The 23183-nt window shown below is 49.7% G+C and overlaps 1 protein-coding gene across 2 annotated transcripts in view; it reads left to right on the forward strand.

Annotated features, from left to right (window-relative positions):
- The first annotated feature begins 888 nt into the window (after window positions 1-888).
- The window catches only part of ZCCHC14 (zinc finger CCHC-type containing 14), a 44653-nt gene continuing 22358 nt past the window's right edge, over window positions 889-23183 (forward strand). For both annotated transcript variants that reach the window (XM_084757685.1, XM_084757686.1), the window contains exons 1-2: window positions 889-1555; window positions 21028-21151. In XM_084757685.1, coding sequence (XP_084613811.1) covers window positions 968-1555; window positions 21028-21151 — 712 coding nt within the window. In that variant the 5' untranslated portion in view covers window positions 889-967. The remainder of the gene's footprint in view (window positions 1556-21027; window positions 21152-23183) is intronic.

Below are 23183 nucleotides of genomic sequence, written 5' to 3' on the forward strand. Positions count from 1 at the left end.
CAGTAGCTCTTCTAGGCCCAGCGCCGCCTCCTTGCCACAACGATCGTGAATAAAGCGTCGAGGCCCAACGCCTGGCTTTGCCCAAAAACAAGGCTCCGAGTTAATCTGAGGGAACAAAAGCGCCCAAAAGTCCATCCCGGGTTTTCCACCACGCCGCTTCCCACCGACCAATCCGCGAACGCCGGTCGCCAGGGGGCGGGTGCAGGCGGGCCTGGCGTGATCGACAGCCCCTCTCAGAGGCGGGGCATAATCTTCGACCAATCCTGCGGAGCTGCTGGAGCGAGCCCGTGCGCAGGACAGGAGGTCGGGCCAATCGGCGTGGGGGGGCGGGTCCGACCAGCCCGGGCTGTCGCGAGAGGCGGCCACCCCGCCCACTCCGCTGGCCGCGGCCGCCCGTGCTCGCGAGCGCGCTCTGCTCAGCTCCGACGGCCCGGGCCGTGATCCGTCCGCGGGTCCCGTTGGATCCTTCCGCCGTGCCAGGCCCGTCCGGGCGCCGCGCCCAGCCTCGCAGCGGGTAACGGCTGGCCTGGGCGCAAGCGCAGGAGGCGGCATGGCCCGGGCGGCTCCGTCGGGGGGCGGCCCGCACTGACAGACCCTGCGGCGCGCGGGGAGATGGGGGCGGCCGCCTCCCGGGCGACGACGACGACGACGAGGAGCGGCCGCCGCCGCTGCCGCGCACCGGCCGCCGCTGGGGACGGGCGCGGGCAGGGCGCCTCCCCGTGAGCGGCGGCCCCGAGGCCGCTCGCCGCCCCCGGCCGCCCCGGCCGCGGCCCCGGCCGCCTCGGGGCCCCTGGCGGGCGGCTCCCCCGGCTCGCGCGCGCCCGGCCCGCGCCCGCGCCCGCGTCCGCGTCCGGTCCGCGCGCGCGCGGCCTCTCCCGGCCCCGGCGCCCGGCTGCGGCCCTGCGCGCCCCCCGGCCGCCCGCGCGCGGCTCCCGGGCCGGGCGGCGGGCGCGGCGCGGGCGGCAGCATGGTGGAGAAGCGTTGCCCGTTGCAGAGGGACGGCGTGTACCGCTGGTTCTCCGAACTGCCGTCGCCGCAGCGCGTGGAGTTCCTGTGCGGCCTGCTGGACCTGTGCATCCCTCTCGAGTTGCGCTTTCTCGGCTCGTGCCTGGAGGACCTGGCACGCAAGGACTACCATTCGCTGCGCGACTCGGAGATTAAAGCCAACAACCCGGCGGACCTGGGCAGCCTCACCAATCTGACGGACGAGGTGGTGCGCAGCAAGCTGCTGGTGTCGCTGGCCCTGCTGGGCTCGGAGCAGCGCGAGGCTGCGGGCGTCTTGTACCGCACGCTCACGCACACCGACTCCATCATCCACAACTACGGGCTGCAGCTCAACGAGGGCCGCACAGGCGATGAGTTCCTTCTCCTCTTCACCATGGCCTCCAACCACCCGGCCTTCAGCTTCCACCAGAAACAGGTGCTGCGCCAGGAGCTCACGCAGATCCAGAGCAGCCTGAACGGCGGCGGTGGCGGCAGCGGCGGCGGTGGCGGCGGCGGCAAGAGCGCGCCCGGTCCCGGCGGCGCGCTGCCCACCTGCTCTGCCTGCCACAAGGTGAGTGTGCGCACGCGGTGGGGCAGCGCGGCTGGGGTGCTTCACTGGCCAGCCTGGAGAGGACCCACGAGGGACACGGTGGGCAGCGTCAGCGCGTGGCCTCTTTGTGTGTTCTGTGTCACAGTTCACTCTGGAGACGAGATAAAGCCTTTGTCCTGTCAACTTGGCTCTTAGATGACAGATAACATTCAACAGTATGTCGACTTACTCTGGCCAGGTCTGGCACTTCTGCCAAGGCACTGGAACCTGGGCCCAGGTGGTCCCTGCCCCTGCCTGTCAGGGACAGGTGTCCCCGGGCTGGCTGGAAGGCGAGTTCGTACATCGCCTGGGTACCGTATACGTGGACGTGTGTCTGCGTGTGCGTTTGTGTGGTTTGTGCATGCTGGTAAGCATACCTGCTTGAGAGCCTAGCCACTGACAGGGACTTTGCAGCGACGGCGTGTTGTCACTGTGACCTGCCATCGGAAGAGCCAAATCCCACTGAGGTGGGATCTGGTTTTAGGATGACATGTCAGTTTGCAGGGTAGGAAGGGCAGCCTGATCGTGTGTTCAGAAATACCAGCTTTGGTCCAAGTGTGTGAGGACTGGCGCAGCACCTGCTTCTGGTAGGAGCTGAAGGCCAGGTTGTTAGAGGCCATGGTGTAGCAGAAGGCACATCCCGGTGCAGCCCTCTTAGCTGTGGATGCTGGAGTGAGTTGGTATGCATTTGGGCCTTCGGAGGCCTTCAGCAGCTGAGGAGCAGGGAACCCATGCTTGCTGTGAGAGAGGCTCTCTAGTTAGTGCCAGGGGCCTATTGAGGTCCTACACAGTGTCCTTGGTAGTAGGAGGCCACACTCATGCCTCCTGCCCAGCTACTGTGCAGCCTTTGAGGCGTTTTTGAAGTTAAAAATGTAATATGCTTCCCTTGCCCAAGGTGAACAAGGTGGGGTGGTTGGGAAATCAGATTTTCTCTTTTCTTTCAGCTCTCTTTGAACTTTGGGTTGTGGCTTCTGCTTTTTAATGTCTTCCTCTAAGAAGTGGTTGTGGTTCCTGAATGAGTTTTTGTGGTGTCTTATCTTTTCAGTGACATTTGCCTCTGAGATTATGGTTTTTTTTTTTCCTGTATACAGATACACATGTGCACAGTTTGCCACCTCACTTCCCTGCTGTGTGCTAGGTAGCTAGCTGTTAAAAAAAAAAGGCAGGAGATCTCCAATCCCCAGGCCAGCACACTGTCACCTCTCTGGAGAGCCTAGGTTGCTGTGGTCCTCACCTGCACTTAGCTTCATCTACGTGAGCTTGACTTTTCCCACCCTTGTTGCAGCCAGACCACCATGTGAGTGAAGCTCATGACGTACCCAGAGAGACCACTCTCTACAGAAGGTGGTGAATGATTTTAGAGGGGCAGTGAATTCAGAGTGGAAGTGTCTAGAACAAATGTCTTGGGTCCTCTCCCATCTACACAGTAGTACTGGGTGGGGATGGAGCCTAGATCCTTGTGCATGTCAGGCAGGTGCTCTGTTGCCAAGCTCTACCCTACTCCAACCAGCCCTCAGAGTAGCTTGTATAAGGTAGCCTTGTCTCAGGCAAATGTCCACTGAGAAATGGGAGTTAATCTAGCCCCCAGGGTCTACGCACTGGTCACCAGCTGTGTGACCAGGCTTTGACTCCTGTGCAATAGAAGGCTGGAGTAAAGTATTCCAGAGGTGACAGGGCAGCTGGCAGCTGTGCCATCAGTGTGGTCTTCCATGCCATGCTGACTTTTCAGTGCATTTTGTAGAAATGTGTGTTGTCGTCTGGCTTAAATATCTGTCTTGGCCTGAGCATTGCAGCTGTTGCAGTGTTCAGGACTCCCATGGGCCTGACAGGGTTGGGGTCCTCTTTAGAAAGGGACATTATTTGACTCTAGAACAGGGGCTCTTGACTTAGCAGATTGCCCAGGACTAAACAGACCCATTTCTCTTTCTTTTCCTGGGCTCTAAGTCACTCCCAAAGGTACTTTAGTACCCTTAGCTGGACTTTGGGCTCATTTGCAGCTCTGAAGTTGAAACCTGATGGTTTACTTGGAGGGTGAAGTCCAGCTGGGTGCCCTTGCTGCCCCAGGCTGAGCATGGGCCTCCGTGTCCTCAGGAGAAGGTGGCCCTTGTACTCCTTCCTAAGCTGTGTCACCTGGTGTTGAACTTAGAACACAAGAGTCTGCTCTCAGAAATGAAGATGTGGCTTGCTTTTAGATGTTGTTGTCTGACTTAAATTTTTATTTGTCTACAGTAAACTTTCTGAAAAATCATTTACGGTTTCTTCTCTAAGCTCTTGCTTTTCTTTTTATTTAAAAATGCATAATATTTTGAGGAGTTCTAGACGTTTAGAAGTGTGGTTTATTTATTTTAAAGACCAAGGATTGCTCATCCTTGCCTGGGAGTTGGTATGCTCCTGCCTCAGAGCTGAGGGGATAGTCATCAAGCCCAGCTGTGGATGCATTAAATAGTCACGGCTTACTTCAGAAGAGCATTTGTTGTATTCACTGGTATGGGAGCATGAGGGGCTGCAGGACTTAGTCTACTGAATGCTGTGGTGAGAACAGTGTTAGCATTTTATTTAAATAGAAAGCCTTGGTTGGAAGCAGGTTAAATCAAGACCTTTGACTGGGCATGAGGTACCAACTCATAATCATGCCCAGCACTTAGGAGGCTGAGGAGGGAGGATCTGGACTTTGAAGCTGCCCTGGTTAGACTTGTACTCAAGTTGGTGGCAGGGAGCTAGTGCATTGCTCTAACCTGTGCTGGTCAGGGTGTTGTGCAGTGTTGTGCTGTGCAGTATCAACATCGCGGAGCTTTAGAGCATATCATCATTCCTTAAAGACACCAGTTCCTGGGAACCAGCATCACCACTCCATCCTCCCTGCTCTTCCCTCAGCAGACACTCAGGATCAAATTTCTGTCTCCATGGGTTTGTCTTCTCTGGTCCTGTCACAGAGAGGGAGCCTTGAGTACTTGCCATAAGCTTGCCTTAAGGCTTCTCTTATGAAAGTGTGCAGAGCACTGTACTCTTTGTTTTTGTTTTTTTTTTGTTGTTGTTGTTTTTGTTTTTTTGAGACAGGGTTTCTCTGTGTAGCCCTGGCTGCCCTGGCTCACTTTGTAGACCAGGCTGGCCTCAACTCAGCAACCCACCAGCCTCTGCCTCCCAAGTGCTGGGATTAAAGTCATTCGACCACCACCACCCAGCTCACTTTGCTCTTTTTTATTGCTCAGTAACATTGATTTATCACGTGGATGGACCATGGTTTTATCTGTCCATCACAGGGTGGAGGTTTGCCTTGGAACTTAGTTGAGATCTTTCTTCATGGTGAGCTCCTGAATGCCTGACATTAATACATGCTCCTTGGCACACTGTCTGCACATGGCTATCCCAAAGGACTTCATACTCAGGATGGGCTGCCGCATGGTTGTCAGGCCGTCTAGGCATTGTGGTTACAGGGACAGGTGGAGTTGGCTGTGAGTCTGTCCTGCTGCAGGTGTGGTGGGAGACAGTCCAATGACCCTGGTGTTTGTTCTGAAAGCCAGAACTACTTCAGGTTTTTTTTTTTTTAAAAGAGATCTGAAATGATGTGCTGCATGTGGGGGTGTATTGAGGTCTGGTCTTGTGTTTGGTGAGCACAGTTACAGAGCTGTCTACCTGGTTTTGGCCATATGTGCCCTAGGGGTGAGCCCCGTGCAGACTTTCAGCAATGTCCACAGACTATGAATGAAACTGCTAGCAAGTGCTTGTCTGAGAAAGGCTACATTTCCATTTGGCCACTCCTCTGTAGTAAGCTCTTGCAGGTTGTTATAGGTCACCAGCCAGGCACGGAGGCATTTTGTCCTGTGGGTGTCATGTGAGGAGTAGCTGGCTTTGCTTGGCTTCTCTTTTACCCCCGCACATTGCTGCCAAAAGCCGCCCCCCCCCCTCCCCCCCCCCCCGCATTCCAGAAGAGTTAGAACAGATTGTGTCTACATCAGGGACCTGGGGCCCATTTTTCTTCAAGGCAGCCTGTCTCCTCCCTGCGTCCTTTGTACTGAGTCCACTGTCTATATACATGACTCCGTGTGTTTTTTCCGAGGTGGGAGTACACCAACACATGGTCTACGCGATTGTCTTCTTCATAGTGAAGTGTGTGGTGGGGGCTTCGTAATGGCATATCTCCAACAGCAAACCTTTGGGATATGTGGTTTCTAGAACATTGGCATATAAACGCTAGAGTGCCACCTATATGTGCGGCATCTGTTGATTCAATGGCTGCTGGCTTCTTGGAAGCTGAGGGTAGATCACAGTAAATGTTTTTTTGTTTTGTTTCTTCAAGACAGAGTTTCTCTGGGTAGCCCTGACTGTTCAGGACTCACTTTGTAGAGCAGGCTGGCCTCTGACACCCGAGATCTGCCTGCCTCTGCCTCCTGAGTGCTGGGATTAAAGACTTACAGCACTGTACATTTTTTTAAACATTTATTTTTATGTTATGCATATGAGTGTTTTGCCTGTGTGTCTGTCTGTACCACATACATGCTTAGTGCCTGTGGAGACAGACGAGGCATCAGATCCATATGACTGGAGTTGCAGACAGTTGTGTGCTGCTATGTGGGTACTGGGAATTAAACCTAGGTCCTCTGGAAAAGTAGCCAATGCTCCTACCTACTGAGCTTTTATAAATTATTTTTTAACTGGGAAAAATATTTTTTACATTAGGGCTCCCTCTCTCCCTTAGCAGGGTGAGATTTCAGAAAAAGCCCACACCCCCAGGACTTCAGCTAGGACTGCCAGGTGAACTCACCAGCAAGATTGCTGCAGGCTTTGACTTCAGACCTTAGCTGCGCCTTCTGAGACTTGTGCTAGCAAGGCAGTGGCAGGTACTTACATGGACAGAAGAAGGAACACTGAAAGTAGGGCCTGCCAACCGTTGAGAGGCTGAGGCAAGAGGCCTGTTAGGAGCTCAAGGTTAGCCTTGGATACATAGTAAGACCCTGTCTCAAAACAAAAAAGCAAAGAGACCATCAAAATCTCATAAAGCAGGCAACTCTGAACAGGATTTTGTTGTGGTTGAAAGGCTGGAAGCTGTTTAAAGGAAGGCCAGGGTGGAGACAAACATTAACTTGCCATAGTTGGTCTTCTAATAGCCTAGCAGGCATATGGCTAGGGTGTAGGTCCAGCCAGCTGGTCTACCTCTCCTTGGCCACAGATAGGAAGGTACAGAATTTTAGAAGGTCTTCTCTTGATGTCCTGGCCTTCGCATCCCCGTTCCCTCCCTCTGATCTCTGTTTGGGGCCTGACCTCTGTTTCCTCAGGAACTTTGCAGGGTCAGGTGCCTGAACTTGGCCACTTCCTGTCTCCTCTTTCCCCCTTGACCACTTTTGTTTGACCTCTACTGTTGGAGGCCCCTGAGCATGTTCATTGGCTTTTTAAACAAAGCTAGCCACGCTCCTGTTTAGAGAGGGTGGAGCCCAGTCAGATCAGCATTTCTTTTGGACATGCAGATTGACTTGACACATACTTAGACATTACTTAAGCATGTATGTGTTAACTAGGAACAGGCCGTCTGCTCATCTTCAGATACACACAGACTTCTCTCACTTCCCTTTGGCCTCTTTTTTCCAGCTAAGATTGTTTTTATTGATGAGAATTCAGTTGTTTCTTAGATTAAAAAAAGTTTTAAGCAGGCCATGGTATCGCACACCTTTAATCACAACACTTAGGGAGGCAGAGGCAGGTGGAAGCCAGCCAGGACAGCCAAGGCTACACAGAGAAATCCTGTCTTAAAACAAGACAAAACACCCACCCACCCCCTACAAACAAACAAACAAAAAAAAAGTTTTAAGTGAAAAAATAAAAACATCAATTAAAAAAAAAATAAAAGTTTTAAGTAGGCATTATAATTAGAGACAAGTGGCAAAATGATAGAAAAGGACCTTGGATGAGAAGTGCCCTTACCAGGGCCAGTTGGTGTTCTGTTTCTTCGTTCCCTGGAGCTCGGGCCACTTAGTTTTGTTTTGTTTTTTTTTTTTTAGTTTTGCATTTAAGGTGCCTGTTGGTGTTGCAGCATGGTGTTGCAGGCAGGCCTTCCAGCCAGCACTCTAGAGGGAAAAGCTACATAGCAAGACTGCCCCAAAACACAAACAAACAAACAAAAAACCCAAAACAATTGTTGCCTTTCACCAGCCACGTAATCCCTTTTATAGAACAGTTCTTTTTAGAATTTGGGGAGTGATTCTATGTACCTACATGTTCCTTCCTCATACAGCCATCCGTTGGATTCTTCCTGTGCAGTCAGTCTGTCAGCATCACTGCCACCCATATGAATATGACTGAATTGTTCACCTTGCGCTTGTAGACATGGCCATATACCTGCTCGAGTGTCACCAGCACCATCCCCATGATACAGCTCGCTGCGCACCAGCAGACACTGTAGTGTGTCTGTGTCTGTCTGTCAGTCTGTCTGTGCTCTTTAAGGCTGCAGCAGAGGGTGCCTCTTTGCTCCTGTCCCCACACCTGCCACTGTAGTAGCAGACCTTGGTCATTGCTGTTCAGAGAGAACCATCCTCAGGGTCCTGTCCAGGTGCTGTTGTACATCTTCTTAGGGGACCACTTTACCACTTGGTGCATTGTCACATTCCCTGCTCTTTCCCACCAGGTAATGGGGTCTTTGTGGTGTGTGCTTGTAAGGACGTTGACTTTAGGAGTTGTGTTTGTTTTCTCATCTTTGACTTTCCACACAGTTTGGTTTGTTGTATGGCCTTTGGTTTGTGGCCTGAGTAGAAATTTGTTCTAGATCACTTGTACTGTGAAGGGTACATATGTGATGTGTACATGTTAAGTATGATGCAACGTAAGTGAAGATGCTCCCCCGTGTCTTCTAGTCAGACTCTGTTCAGGCTCTGTTGAATTGTTCCAACTGAAACTAATTTGGTGTGACCTTGGCACTGTCCATGCCAGTCTCTTAGCACTGTCTGCCAGATGATGGTCTTTACTCCCTAAGTGGAGCTGCTCTCTCTACACACACTCTGTCACTTTCTGCATTTGCTTCTGAACTGTCTGGATGGTTTTGTGGGTGTGTAGGAGGATTTTGTTGTTGTTAAAATTTTAGTCAGAAGCCAGGTGGTGGTGGCACACGCCTTTAATCCCAGCACTCGGGAGGCAGAGGCAGGCGGATTGCTGTGTGAGTTTGAGGCCAGCCTAGTCTACAAAGTTAGTCCAGGACAGCCAGGGCTACACAGAGAAAACCTGTCTCAAAAAACAAAACAACAACAATTTTTTTTTTTTTAGTTAATTTGCTTATTTTGAGGTGGAGTTTCTGTAGCTAGCCTAGGCTTGCCTGGAATTCATGATCTTCCCATTTCAGGCTCCCTAGAGCTAGGACTGTAGTTGTGCACCAGTACAGGCCGGCTCCTGTGTTGTCTTCCAAGGTGGAGTCTATGCGTCTTGATCCTGGCCACTCCTTCCTTGTCCAGGGGATACCAACTTTCGGTTTTAGTTGTGAGCAAACATGGCTGTTGAGCAGCTCCCAACATGGTGGTTTGTGGGATGGGGCTTGGTTGGCTGCTCTGCAGTTGTGTGACAAGGCTAGTTTGTCTTTTCTTCTTTCTTTTTTTTTCTTCTTTTAGCTGTATAATTCATGATATTTTCAGCTTTGATCCCCCCCCCCTGCATTCTTTCTGATAACTGTGCCCCTGTGGCGCCCCCCCCCCATCTTATTTGCCCAACCAGGGCTGGAGCTCCAAGTGAGCATCCCTAGTCAGCTGGTCTGCATCAAGGCAAGCTGCTCACTCCTCCCCCTCCCAAGATCCCAGGCTGTCTAGGCATCCTTGTCCCCTCTGAAGGTTACTTGGCAAGTCCTGTATAGCATCATAGCCTGGGTCTATTTCTCTCTTGTCCACTCCTTTCCTCTTTTGCTCCCTGCAACTCTTATGTGGAGAGATAATATGGTACAATGTGTATGCATAGGGCACAGATGGTACCTGGGACATGTGCTGTGCAGAATACACATATATGGTACATTTCTTCATTGTTCAACCTGGATAAGAAAGTTTACAGCTTCTTGCCTTTTTTTTTTTTTTATTGAAATCTCCAAAAGCTTGGTCCCTTATCTCTACCTAGAAATCACAGTAGTGGGGCTGGAGAGATGGCTCAGAGATTAGGAACACTGGATTAATCTTTGAAAGAAAGAAAGAAAAAGAAAAGAAGTCACAGCAGTGTGCCTAACTTGAGACTTTGCCCTGGGCCTGGTTGCCAATGGCAGGTACTGTGGTGGTGTCTGCATATGGTCTTGGGAAGATGCTGTGGGCTCCCTCTACCTGTCTTGCAGTTCCCATAGGGCATGCCTGACTCTGCACACCATCTCCTCTTGCAGTTCCTCTGTTCCCTGACTTCCCCACACCATGAGCCTGTGTAGGTGTGCCTGCCCCATTGCCCACTTAATGGCTCACACATGCCAATCTTTTCATTACATCGTTAGAGATCGTCGGTCTGGTATGATCACAGATGTCTTTGTGTTTCTGTTGAAAGACTCACTCACTGGCACATAGAGATGGTGATCTCCCACCATCCCTGTACTGCCCATGCCAAGGGACATCTATCCAGCCAGTGGCAAGAGGGGAGGGACTGGTGCTGTGGCCAGTGGTATGGCAGGAACTATTTTTCTCTTGTACTGTGGGCTGTTTCTAGGGAGTTTCATCCTCTGTCCTTAGAGTTGCTCTTTCCCCAGAGCTGGCTGCACAGCTCTCAGGGAAGAAAACCACTGTGAAGTGGCATTTGGCTTTGTGCTGTCTTCACTGCCAACATAGAATGCACAGGCTCCTGAGCAGATGCACCCAGTGTGAGGGCCCTGTGAGGCATGAGGACACTTGAGTAAACTGTTCTCCTGCGGCTGTGTTAGGTGAAGTTGAAGGGCTATTTGAAGGTGTCAAGTGGCGGGGGGGGGGGGGGGGGGGGGGAAGGTTGGTGTGGTGTGCCCATGTGTTGCCAAGCACCAGGGTTCTTGAGATGGGGCAGAGGCTTCTGTGCAGGGTGCTGATGGTCAGCAGGCATGGCAGGCTGGGAGGGCAGTCTTCTGAGAGCACCTGTGGTAGGCACCTGTGCTGTAAAGAGAGCAGGAGCCACCCAGGGATGGATGAGGGGGTTCTCACCGCCTCCCCTTCCCCTTCAGGGCCAAGGGTCCAAGGAGGGAGTTTAACGGTGATGGTAGCTCACACCTGCTCTGTGCTCAGCACTGGCCCCAGTGCAGTCCAGGATATGCTGACTCATCACCACAGAGTTAGGTGACCTATGTTCCTCTTTTGGCACCAAGAAAAACAGATATGCAAAGGTGGCATCAGTTGGTGGCTGTTTTATTATGTGAAGACAAAATGATGATGGCATTTGTTTTAGTTCATTGTTAGAGATGAAGCGGATCTTAGGAGAATGAGATGGGAACTCAGCTTTGCTCCAGGAGGTCACAGAGTAGGCATTCAGGGCAGTGGGACAACTTGCAGGACTCCGGTTGTGAGCCGTAGTCCTCTCCCAGGACTGCCCTGGAACCTTCAGGCCTAGTGTTGCTCAGACCTACACACCAGTAGTTCTCTGTGATTTATTTAAAGGCAAAACTTACCCTGGGCAAGTGCATGATCTTCCCCGAACCCTGTGTTTTGACAGCTGTGCGAGCCAGTGTGGGCAATAAGCCTCTGTCAGGGTAGAGAAGGGGCCATTTTCTCCTCCGTTCCTCCTTTTCATCCCCTCCCTTCCTCAGGTCTTTTTGCTTGTTTTCTTTCTTCTTTTTTGTCACCTTTCTACCACTGGTTACTTCTGTGTATGCTGAAGGCTTCATTTAGCAGAGTTGTGGACTTGGATTTTTTTCCCCCCTTGTCTTCCTTCCTGCTGAAAGATTCTTAGTGCTGTAGTCGTACCTTTCCAGTCTACTTTGAATGTACAGTAGTTCACACCTGTGATGGGCCATCCCCCCACCTAAGGGGAGGCAGGCCCTAAGCCAGAGTACGGTATAGTAGTCTGCTTCTGTGGAAAGAAGTTTTTGGTTTATTTATTTGTTTTTAATCAAGATGAAGAGAGACTGGGCTGAAGCACAGTGGCAGAAATTTAACTTAGTATGCATAAGGCTCTTACACCTTAGTTCAGCTTGTGTTCTCTTCCCCCCCCCCCCCCCCTGTGTGTGAGGGTGGGGGGCAGAAAGTGGTGGTACATACCAGTAATCCCAACATTTGGAAGGCTGAAGTAGGAAGACCACAAGTTCAGGGTCAGCTTGGGCTACAGAACAAAACCATCTTGAGTAAGTGAGTGTAGTCTTTCACATTTGCCCACATAGTTACCATTTTGTGATTTTTCTTCCCTTAGGAGCCCTAGCTTGGTAATACATCCTTTCAGCATGTGCTGGCACATAGCTTTGCTTTTGCCTGTCTCATCAGAGGATATTGTCAGTGAGTTCAGGACTCTTGGTCGCTAGCTTTTTTTCCTCTTTTGGCACTTTAAAAAGCACAGTGCCTCCCTTGTGCCTGTGTCACCCTCAGGCTGGGCTCAGGATTTTCTTGTTGTGTTGATGGCTCTGCTATGTGCATGCTCTTCTGCGGTTGCTTGCTGGGTGCTTTCTGGACATTTTGGAGCTGTGAATTTATGCCTTTTGCTGAATTTGGGGGTTCAGTAAGACATTCCAGCCCTATGTTTGATTCCTGTGGGAATGCAGTTGCAGGTGTATTACCTGCTTGTTCTCCATAGGTGTCCTCCCAGACCTCCCTCCTGCTGCTGGGGCACCTTCCATGGACCCATGCTAAAAGTCATAGTGTTTGTCATCTCGAACCTGCTGCTAAGCCCTCTGGTGCATTTTTTAGTTCAGAAATGCCATTTTCTGGTTCTGAAACTTCCACTTTTAAAACTTCATTTTTTTCTGAGATGTATGGTTGCACATGCCATTAATCTCAGCACTCAGGAGGCAGGTGGATCGCTGTGAGGTGAGTCTCTCTGCCTGTCAGGTTCTCTAGAAGAGGAAGGCTGGGGTATGCTTTGCTGCTTTACTTTAAAAAAATTTTTTTAAAAAGATTTATTTATTGATTATTTATACAGTTGTCTACATGTACATCTGCAGGCCAGAAGAGGGCATCAGATTACACCATAGATGGTTGTGAGCCACCATGTGGCTGCTGGGAACTGAACCCATGACCTCTGGAAGAGTAGTCAGTGCTCTTAACCTCTGAGACATCTCTCCAGCCCTGCTGCTTTACTATTGATGGCAGCCTTTGGTGTACTGGAGTGGGCTTCTTGTACCAGGGTTTATTGTGCCCCTTGAACTTGGCCACTGGGAGCTGGAGAGATGGCTCATTAGTTAGAGCACGGGTTGCTCTTCCAGAGGACCTGGGAACTGGGTTTGATTTTCAGCACCCACATGATATCTCACAAAATGCCTGTAATCTCATTTCCAGTGGGGGTCTCACACCCTTCTTTGGCCTCTGGGAGCCCTGCACACATGTGGTACTGTTGAAGTTATTATTATTATTATTTTTTTTTTTTCCCGAGACTGGGTTTCTCTGTGTCGTCCTGGCTGTCCTGGACTCACTTTCTAGACCAGGCTGGCCTCAAACTCACAGTGATCTGCCTGCTTCTGCTTCCTGAGAGCTGGGATTAAAGGAGTGTGCCACCATGCCAACTTTTCTTTTCTTTTTTAAATTTATTATTATTTAAAAAAATTTTTTTTTTGGAACAGCATTTCTCTGTGTAGGCTTGGCCGTCCTGGAACTTGTTCTGTAGACCAGGCTGGCCTCGAACTCAGAGAGATCCACCTGCCTCTGCCTCCCAGAGTGCTGGGATTAAAGGCATGTGCCACCACTGCCCTGGCTTGAATTTATTTTTAACAAAACATTTTTTTGTCAGGGGCCGGTCTGGTGGCGCACGCCTTTAATCTCAGCACTGGGGAGGTAGAGGCAGGCAGATCGCTGGGAGTTTGAGGCCAGCCTGGTCTACAAAGCGAGTGTAGGACAGCCAAGGCTACACAGAGAGACCCTGTCTTGAAAAACCAAAAACCAAACCAAACCAAAACAAAACTTTTTCTGTCTTATTTCTTAACCTGGTTATCACACAAATGATTGAGACTCTTATAATACAAGGCTTACAACACAGTCTTGAGCAGCTTAAGTCTGTTTTTAACCCTCTGTGTTATTTGTCTTACTTCTAGCAAACATCCCAGTGCTACTTACACTTTTGTGCGGGTTCTTTTTTCTGAAAGGCTGGGCTGAAAATCTGGCCACAGAAGTTTTTTTCCCCCCCCAGCCTTATGGAGCCTAGCTGAAGAATGCTCCGCCCTGAGAACCAGTCACAGAGAAGGCCTTCTGGGCAGGGAGGAGGATGCTCAGGGTAGCCATGCTCAGCCTGGTTGAGACAAGAGAAATCTGCATCCCTTCCAGAGGGGGAAGCGGGTCTCTGGCTTGCGAAAGGCCGAACTACACTTTATTAAAATAAAGACAAAAGAATTAACAACTAGATTTTATTTCACCAAGCTTAAAAGGAGAAGGGCAGAGAGCTATGGGGAAGGGATGGAGGCGGGTGCTGTCCAGCCCCTGGGTTTTTAAACTAAGCTTACTTAGCAGAAGACATTCCCAGGACACTTCCCGGGGCTCTAGGGGCTGTCTCCAGGGTACCTTTGAGCCAGCTTTTGACACCTTTTGTGTGGGTTAGGGTCTACAAAAAACTATCCTTTAACACTTTTGGGTCTGGCGGCCTGTTGCCAACAGGGGGTGCGCTCACCTATGTCCGAGCACGAAGCTTACCCGGAGAGAGCATCCGTCCTTCTGCCTGCAGACAAAGGCTCACACTTTTGTAGCTTTCCTTGGCTCCAGATCTTTCTTTCTCTTCCTTGGGTCTCTCCTCTTGGCCTACTCTTCTCTTTCTCTCCCTAACTCCTCTTCCCTGGCTGGCTGAAGTCCAGCCCTATTCTCTCCCCTGCTCATCTATTGGCTGTAAGCTGCTTTATTGACATAACAGGGGGACAATTGGGGAGCAGAGATTACACAACATCTAGACAGGAAATGAGGATTTAAACTACACGATAACCTTATGCCTATCTACATGGTACACAGGTGTATACAGAGACAAAAAACTCATGAATAAAGTAAAAATAAATAAGTCACCAAGCATGGTGATACATACCTTTAATTCTAGCACTTAGGAGGTAGAGGCAGGTAGGTCTCTGTGAGTTCAAGGTGGCCTGATCTACATAGGAAGCTCCAGGCTAGCTAAGGCTACATAGAGAGACACTGCTTCAAACAATAACCAACAATTTAGCCTGGAAAGGTGACTTGGGTTAGGAGTACATACTGCTCTCCCAGAGTCTGAGTTTGATTGAGTGCACCCACACCAAGCAGTTTACAGCCATGTGTAACAAACTCTGGGAGCAATGTGACTCCTCTGGCCGCTGCCGCCACCTGCACATATGTAAACATACTCATACATATACACAATTTCAAACATTTAAACTTGGCCTCTGAGCACTCCCTCACCTTCATGGTCGTGATCGCATTTCACTGCTGATAGTGGACCTTTCCTTGGCGACTGTAGCCCTTCCTGCTTCCTCTATCCAGCCCGCAGCTCCTCAGCACCCATCATAGAGCAGACATTGACGTCTCAGTCTGAATCTGAGGTGATTTGCACAGAATTCCTTCTGCCTGTGCGTGCCTTCTGACCGTGCTGTGTGACAGCTGGTGGAGTCTGTGTAGCAGGCCCCGTTTTGGTCTGCTCCTGAGAGCCAGCAGCCTTAGTCCTGAAGGTGATCCAGCCTCTGAGAGAGGCCGCCTGTGTCCTCCAGCTGCATGCACAACCAGTGTATGGCCCAGGGTTTCCAAGGGCACGTGTGCAGGCCATGGATCTTGACTATAGGAGGCTGGTGGGGGCTCACCACCCTGCTCCTTTCTGTCTCTAGTGCCTGGACTCACTGTGGACACCTCGGGATGAAATGCTGTGTAGTAGGGTTGACTTTAAGGCAGAAGCTGTAAGCTGTTAGATGGTAGCCAGCCCCAGTCACATCTGTGGAGAGACAGGTTTTAGCACCATAAACTAGTGCACCAGGAGGAGCCTGTTTACACAGTTCCCAGCCTGGCAGGGTTCCTCCAGCAGGCCTTGGCTCCCCCCACCCCTGGCTGTGTTGAGTAGCTGCCCATGTAGATGCAGGATGTGGTGGTCTGTGTGTCCTAGAAGACCTCACTGCTGTGGAAGAAACCTGCTCTGCTGCCACCTTAGGGATTCCTCCCAGTACCATAGCCAAGCAGTCTGCCTTCTTTCTTTTTCTTCATTTTCTCTATCTTGGAAGACACATTAAAATGAATGTTTTGTGTGGAAAGTGGGTTTTGGTTAGCACTGGCTTCCATTTGGCCTAAGTCAGCAAATAGCTTTCACTATTAAACTGTTTTCTTGTTCTGGTTTAGAGACACATAATGACTATTTTAGTAAAGTGCTTACAGATTGGTTTTCTTTTTTATTTTTTTACTTTGACTTGAAAGCATATAGCAGATGTTACTCTTCCTGCCTAGGCCTGGCTGCTGGTTGACTAGACTGTGTTGGTGGTAGTGCCAGCTCCTGTTGCTTTGGCTCTACACGTATTCTCACGCCTAAAGGCCCAGCCCCCGCATTCAGTAGCTCTTCCTGCCAGTTAGGCCCTGGCTCTGTGGTGGTTTCCTGACCACTGTCTTACCCTCTTCACTTGTTACCCTGAAGTTGTCATCTTCCCAGTCAGAAACAGGGCATCTGGGAGCTTGATCAGGTGTCTCCCACCCCCTTGCAGTAGTGGAGAAGTACCCTGGGACCCAGCTTGTGGGATGGGTGTGGAGGCTGTAGAAGGGAGGAACAGCTGGGTATGCCTTTCTGAGTTGGCTCGTACCTGGTAGCAATGTGTCTATAGTTAGACTGGATCTTTAGCTTCTTTTCCTAAAAGTAGTATCTGCTCTTTGTAGGAAAGTTGGAAAACAGAAAACTAGAAAATAAAGTTAGCCATGGTGGTGTGTGCCTATAACCTTAGTACTCAAGAGGCTAAGGCTGGAGGATCACTGTGAGTTTGAGGCCATTGTGGGTCATAAAGTAAAACACTGTCTCAAAAGCTTAACTTGTGGGCTGGAGAGATGGCTCAGAGGTTAAGAGCACTGTCTGCTCTTCCAGAGATCCTGAGTTCAATTCCCAGCACCACATGGTGGCTCACAACCATCTATAATGTATCTGATGCCTTCTTCTGGCCTATGGGTGTATATGCAGACAGAATACTGTGTACATTAATAATAAATAAATTTTTAATATATATTATATATGTATGTATATATACACATATACATATACTTAACTCATTTTGACTGTTTTACACTGTCACGTCTGTTCAGTTAGCACTGTGCTGAGGGACTTGACTGGCTCAACCCTGTGGCTGGTGGTGCTCATGCCCAGGTCTACTCTTATAGGAGGGACTGTGTGTCCACTGGGCCAGGTTGAGAAGGCTAGGTAAATGGGATGGGGTGCCTGCCTGGGTCTCTGTGAGCTGTGCTACAGGCCTTGGTGGTCTTGGAGTGTTGGCCATGATAATGAAAGGACAGTTAACTGGACAGAAGAGCCTGTGATCGTTCCTTGGAAATAAAGTAAGGTGCTTTGCTCAGAAAGGATTTGAACTCACAGGAAACGTAGAGAGGGGATCTGTGGATTAGTCTACAGGCCTTGCACAGGATGGAGGGCAGCATGCACATCAGACCACTGGAGCTCTGCTAAAAGTGAGTCAGAGAGCATCTGAGTCGAACTGTGGGTCATGTGGACAAATTAACCTAACCAAAAATAACCTAAAACAGCATTTCTGGGAATTGCAGTTGAAGGCAGCATTCAGTGTAAATAGAGAGGGGAGGAGGGAGCAAGAGACAGAGGAGGAAGACCAGGCAGGCAGGCAGATTTGGCCTCGGGTTCATCACTTTTTAAAGCATTTTCCCCCTGCATGTGTTTTCATCAGGCAGCTCACAGCCTTACCCTGACCTGGCCCTGGCCCCGGCCCCTGGCTTGGGGATAGCAGCTTTAGCTATGGGCTGAGTCTACATGGACACAGGAAATGCTTCCTGTCACTTACGCATGGGCAAGCTGGTACTTTGTGAAGTGGTCCTTATCTCAGCCTGGCGTCTCAGTACTTGCCACCACACAAGGCTAAGCCTCTGTAGGACTCTGGCCTGGGTGCATAGGGCTGCTCTGGTGAGGCCTGTTGTCAGCACACCCCTACTGCCTTCACTTGTTGTCTTAGGGTAGGAGCTGGGGTTTGCTAGTGGCTCTCTGGTGATGGGGGTGCTGGTCTCCTGTGACTGGTCAAAGCAACTCTGGCCTCCCTTTGGGACCAGGATGTAGTCAGGAGCTGTTTGACTTAAGCAGCCAGGACAGGCTGCTCGTGGCTGGTGGCCATGTAACTGAAAGGCTGTACCTGAGCTGCTCACAAAGTTACTTAAGAGTCTTGTCTCCCAATAGGGATGTGTCTTGTCTACTTCTTTTGGGTTGGTTAGTGGAGAAAGGCATTCCTGGTCTTCATGTTCAACTGCTGAATGATGAAGAAAGAAACTGCTAAACAGAAGGCAGCTTGCTGTATAGTTGAGGCTGGTTTGGAACTTAGGATCCTTCCATTTTGATTTCCAGGTGCAGGGATTCTAGGCACATTTGAAGTGGCAGGCTTATGAACTTAACATTCTTTGGTGTCTCTTATAACTTTATTATTACTGTGTATGTGTATGATGGGGGCACATGTCACTATAACACTATGCTTGTGGAAGTCAGAAGACAACCCCCGGGGATCAGTTCTCCTACCTCTTTATTGTTTTTTCAAGGATTGAACTCAGGCTTGTAAGTCAAATGTCTTTATCCACTGAGCCATTTTGCCCAACCCTCTTTATTTACTTTTTCCCTCCCTCCCTCCCTTCCTCCCTCTTTCCCTCCCTCCTTCCCTCCCTCCATCTCTCCCTTCCTGAGACAGAATATCATGCAGCCCAGGTTAGCATTGAACTTACTATATAACCAAGGGGGACCTTGAACTTTTGATCCTTCTGTTTCTACCTCCTGGATGCTAGGATTACAGGTTTACTCCGTTCTGCCTGGTTTATGGAGTGTTGGGGGATCAAACCTAGAAATTCATGTATGTTAGGCAAGCACTCTACCGACACCCCCAGATCCAAATTTAAATTTCATGATAACTTCTTGGTAATGTTAGCCACAGTGAGTTGTTTGTCTGCCTATCAGTTTTCCTTCCTTTCTTTTTAAGATTTATTATGTACACAATGCTCTGCCTGCATGTAATGCCTACATGCTAGAAGGGGTCACCAGATCTCTTTATAGAGGGTTGTGAGCCACCATGTCGGTGCTGGGAATTGAACTCAGGACCTTTGAAAGAGCAGCCGTCTCTCCAGCCCCATGAATTGCCTTTCTAAAGTGAATGAATAGCTAGGATTTATTTTCTTGAGTTTCGTTAAAGTTCATAGACAGGCTGGTGGCACACTGCTTATAGGCGTATGTTGTGCTCCACTGAATACTGGACGCAGAGTAAGCCTTTGTTGTTGTTAGGACAGGGCTCTCTATGTAACTCCAGCTGCCCTGGAACTCACAATGTAGGTCAGGCTGGCCTCTAACTCACAGAGGTCAACCAATCTGTTTCTCTAATACTGAGATTAAAGCATAGACCACCAAGCCTTCTTGACCCCAGTTTGGCCAAACTTCTACTGAGTGGCTCTGACAAACTCAGTGGTTGTCTGCCTCAACCTCAGGTTCTTCAGAGGCCAGTGACACCTGCCACCATCAGGCAGGAAACAATGGAAAGCCATGGGCACAGGGATAGGATATCAGGAGCAGCATATCACAACTGCTCACTGCTCAGGATAAAGGCTGGACTGAGAATATCTGCTAGTTCCTCCATTTCACACCCCTGTGGCACACACAGCAGGCTGCTCAGTTGTGGAACTCACAAGTCTTTTGCCTAATTTAAAATCTTGGGCCTTCTCCTAATATTAGAAACTTCAAGATCTTAAGACCGAAATGAAAGCATTGCCTTTTTTTGTTTTGGTTTGGTTTTTTGAGCCAGGATTTTTCTGTGTAGTCTTGCCTGTCCTAGACTCACTTTGTAGACCAGGCTGGCCTTGAACTCATAATGATCTACCTACCTCTGCCTCCCAAGTGCTGGGATTAAAGGCCTGTATCACCACCGCCCGGCCCGAAAGCATTGTTTTTTGTTTTGTTTTGTTTTTTTAAATTATATTTAGGCTATTTGGGCTGTTATGGGGGGGTGGGGGGGAGGTGGAGGATTCTGCAGCCCATCTCCTTTTCTGCATCCACTCAGCTGACCAAGGCTTCTTCCTATGGTTCCAGTTCTGTGTGTATCAACACAAGAATCTTTTCCTTACCCCTAGAAAAGGCAGAGACTAGCAGTGTCACAGTCCAGCTGTGGTGTCCCATAGTGTGTATCATAGGGTCCCTGTCTCTGAATAATGAAGTTTTTGGTGTCAGGTCTCTTCCTGTGTAAGAGCATTGATGTGGCAAATCCTATTGTGTGACAGAACTTTTCTTGAGGAGATGCAGCACATGTCTACTTGCTCCAGATTGGGATTCCAGGGCCGAGCAAAGCACGAATACTACCAAATCAAAGTCCAGTCTAGTGAACCAATTTGTTTTATTGAGGTTACTTACATGATTATGGTGATGTGTTACGTATAGGACATTTACATCACTAAGTCGCACTCCACAGGTGACAGCTCACAAAGCTGGGAACCTGGAACACACGGCCTAGCCTTCAGGCAGCTCAGCCAGCTGGAGAGCATCCTTTCCAGGTTCCTTGGTTGGTCTAACACTCTTCCATGCATCTGGTCTGCTCCAGAGTTGTCTGCTCAGCTGTTCCCTGAGAGCCATCTTGCCAGCTCAGCTTCACTATCTGAGAGCTTTTGCTGTGTAGCTTCCTTGCATCTGAAGAGACTCTCAGCTTTTATTGTTTCTCTGGCAGGGAGGGGCCTAGTGAATCTGGTCAGTTTCCGGGACTTCCTGAAACCACCTTGAATTGTTTACCTTCGTGCTCAAAGAGCTTTCTTGAGGATGGAATGTATCAGTCTGGGAGGGAACGGTTACACAACATCCCTGGAAGTGGAATTGCTGTGGGATTCTCTTGTGTGCTATTCAAAAATTGTACCTAGCCAGATGTGCTGTTCTTTGCTTTTCTGTGGCTTCTAAAGCTCTGCAGAATTTGTCACAGGAAAGCATTTAATTTAAAGATATAAAAACTGGGTTTTGTAGCATATGAAGGCATATGGTGCATGCCACCATGGCTAAGACTGCTGTTCTGTCTGATGACCCATCCTAGATAGAAGCCCGGAACCATTTATGGGCTTGGGGAAAGGAGTGAATGGTGGTGTTTCCTCTTTCTCGGGAAGTGCATAGTTTATGGTAGGAAAACTTGAAGCCACATGTGTGTGAGACTTTCAGCAAGTTGTGCAGAAAAAACTAAGAAGATGATACTGTCTCCTCAGGTGGCGTCCAGAACTGAGACCCCTGTCAGCAGCATCAGCAATAGTCTGGAGAATGCATTGCATACATCAGCACATTCCACGGAGGAGTCCTTGCCCAAGAGGCCTTTGGGAAAACATTGCAAAGGTGGGTGAGGGATGCTGGATGTTAGTGGGAGATCCCAGGTGCAGGTCGGAGGAATGCACTCTACAGAGCTGTGGACTGTTGGGACTTAAGTGTCATCACTGTGCTCAGAGGGGCTATCTTCCTGAATCTCCCAAGAAACCCAAATATCAGCAATATGAACTTTAAATACTAGTGTTTATTAAGGGAGGGGAGGAAAAGGTTAATTATCCTCTCAGCAGAACAAGGCCTAGAATCTAAGTAGCTGGGCTGTAGAACACTTCTTTCCCAACCTAGTCGATTCTGATCTGTCTTCACTTGGCCAATGCCACCAGCCTTAGTGAAGTTTCACACTGCTATGCCTCTGGGCGAGTGTGGGTTACTCAGTGTGGCCCTGTAGCTGATGGACCTCTCATCGCAGGCCCTGGTCCTCCTCACTGTCTGCCACATTGGCTCAGGAAGCACCTAGGCAGTCACAGGGTCAGTATTTTAAACTGGATGAGCTTGTTGGTGGGGCCAGATCTTAGCAGAGTTAGGCCGGCCTGCCTTGACTGCTCCTGTACTCTGATACTCATGGGAGGCTGACCAACTCTGCTCTGGGTTGCCTGGGTTTGCTCCTCGCTCATGTGTCCGTGCCTTCTGTAACTTGAGCTGGTCCTTCTGCCCTTCTCTATCTTTTGTGTCCCAGGCACCAGCTTTTTATCTCACAGGCATGTTCCATGCTGCTGCTTTAAAGGCTTGTGCTCATTCTGCCTAAGTGCTGTCTGCTCTGCTAGGTTGCAGTTCACGACAGTGTGCTTCCTTGCTACTGTGCTACATCTGTGTCTTGAGACCATGGCACAGTAGAGTACAGTGGGTAACAGCAATCCTGGGAAGGTCACAGTGCACATGGTGCGTGTGGTTCCCAGGAGACTGTGTTCCTTCGTTGACCATTTGTCCCACCCTAATGGAGTTGGCACCTGGAGTGTAGGCTGCTTCCTCTGTGCACCGTCCAGACCGCACAGAGCATCCACCTTGTGCCAAAGTGCTTTTTCCTGAGATATAACCAAGGGCCAGGGTTGTGGAGTTCATTGTCTTTTTCTTTCTTTCTTTTCTTTTTCTTTTACCTTTTCCTTTTTCTTTTCTTTTCTTTTTTTTTTTTTAAGATTTATCTTATGTATGGGTGTTTTGTCTAAATGTATGTCTGTGCCATGTCTGTGTAGTACTTGTGAACATTAGAAACGGGCATTGGATGCCGGGGGTGGTAGTGTACACCTTTAATCCCAGCACTTGGGAAGCAGAGTCAGGCACGTCTCTGTGCATCTGAGGCCAGCCTGGTCCACAAAGTGAGTCCAGGACAGTCAAGGCTCTGTTACATAGAGACACCCTGTCTCAAAAAACCAAAAAGAAAAAGAAAAAGAAAAGGGCAACCTGGGTGTGGTGGCGTGTTGTGCCCTCCCGCTGGCAGGAACGACGCAGACACCAGGATTCTTCTCAATCGAGCTTTATTGGAAGCGCCCTTGAAGCTGAAGCGAAAGACCCCGAATGCCTGCGAGCACGTCATTTAAATACTGTCTGTATGTGGCGTGTCAAAGTCTCATTGGTTACATTTGGATGCCTCATTAGCATGCCTCATTAGCATGCCCGCAGTCGAGAGGGCCGTGTTGGAGTGCTTCATTTGCATACCCCTGTTCGGGAGGGGTGCATTGAGAGGGCTTATGTCTGCGCATGTGCGGGAGCGGTAACGGTTGCCGCCAAGTGGTAAAGGTCGCCGGCATTAATGGGTGTGGCTGCGCCTTACAGTGGCGCATGCCTTTAATCCCAGTACTTGGGAGGCAGAGACAGGTGAATCTCTGTGAGTTTGAGGTCAGCCTGGTCCAGAACAGCCAGGGCTATACAGAGAAACCCTGTCTTGAAAAAAAGAAAAGAAAAGAAAAGGGCATTGGTGTCCTGGGACTGGAGTTATAGAAAGTTATGAGTAATTGCATGGGGTGATGGGAACTGAACCCAGGTCCTCTGGAAGAGGAGCCTGTGCTCTAACCACTGAGGAGCCTCTCTAGCCTCTGGGTAGAATTGA

Source organism: Acomys minous (assembly GCF_964271855.1).
Source record: "Acomys minous genome assembly, chromosome: 14".
Taxonomy (NCBI): Eukaryota; Metazoa; Chordata; class Mammalia; order Rodentia; family Muridae; genus Acomys; species Acomys minous.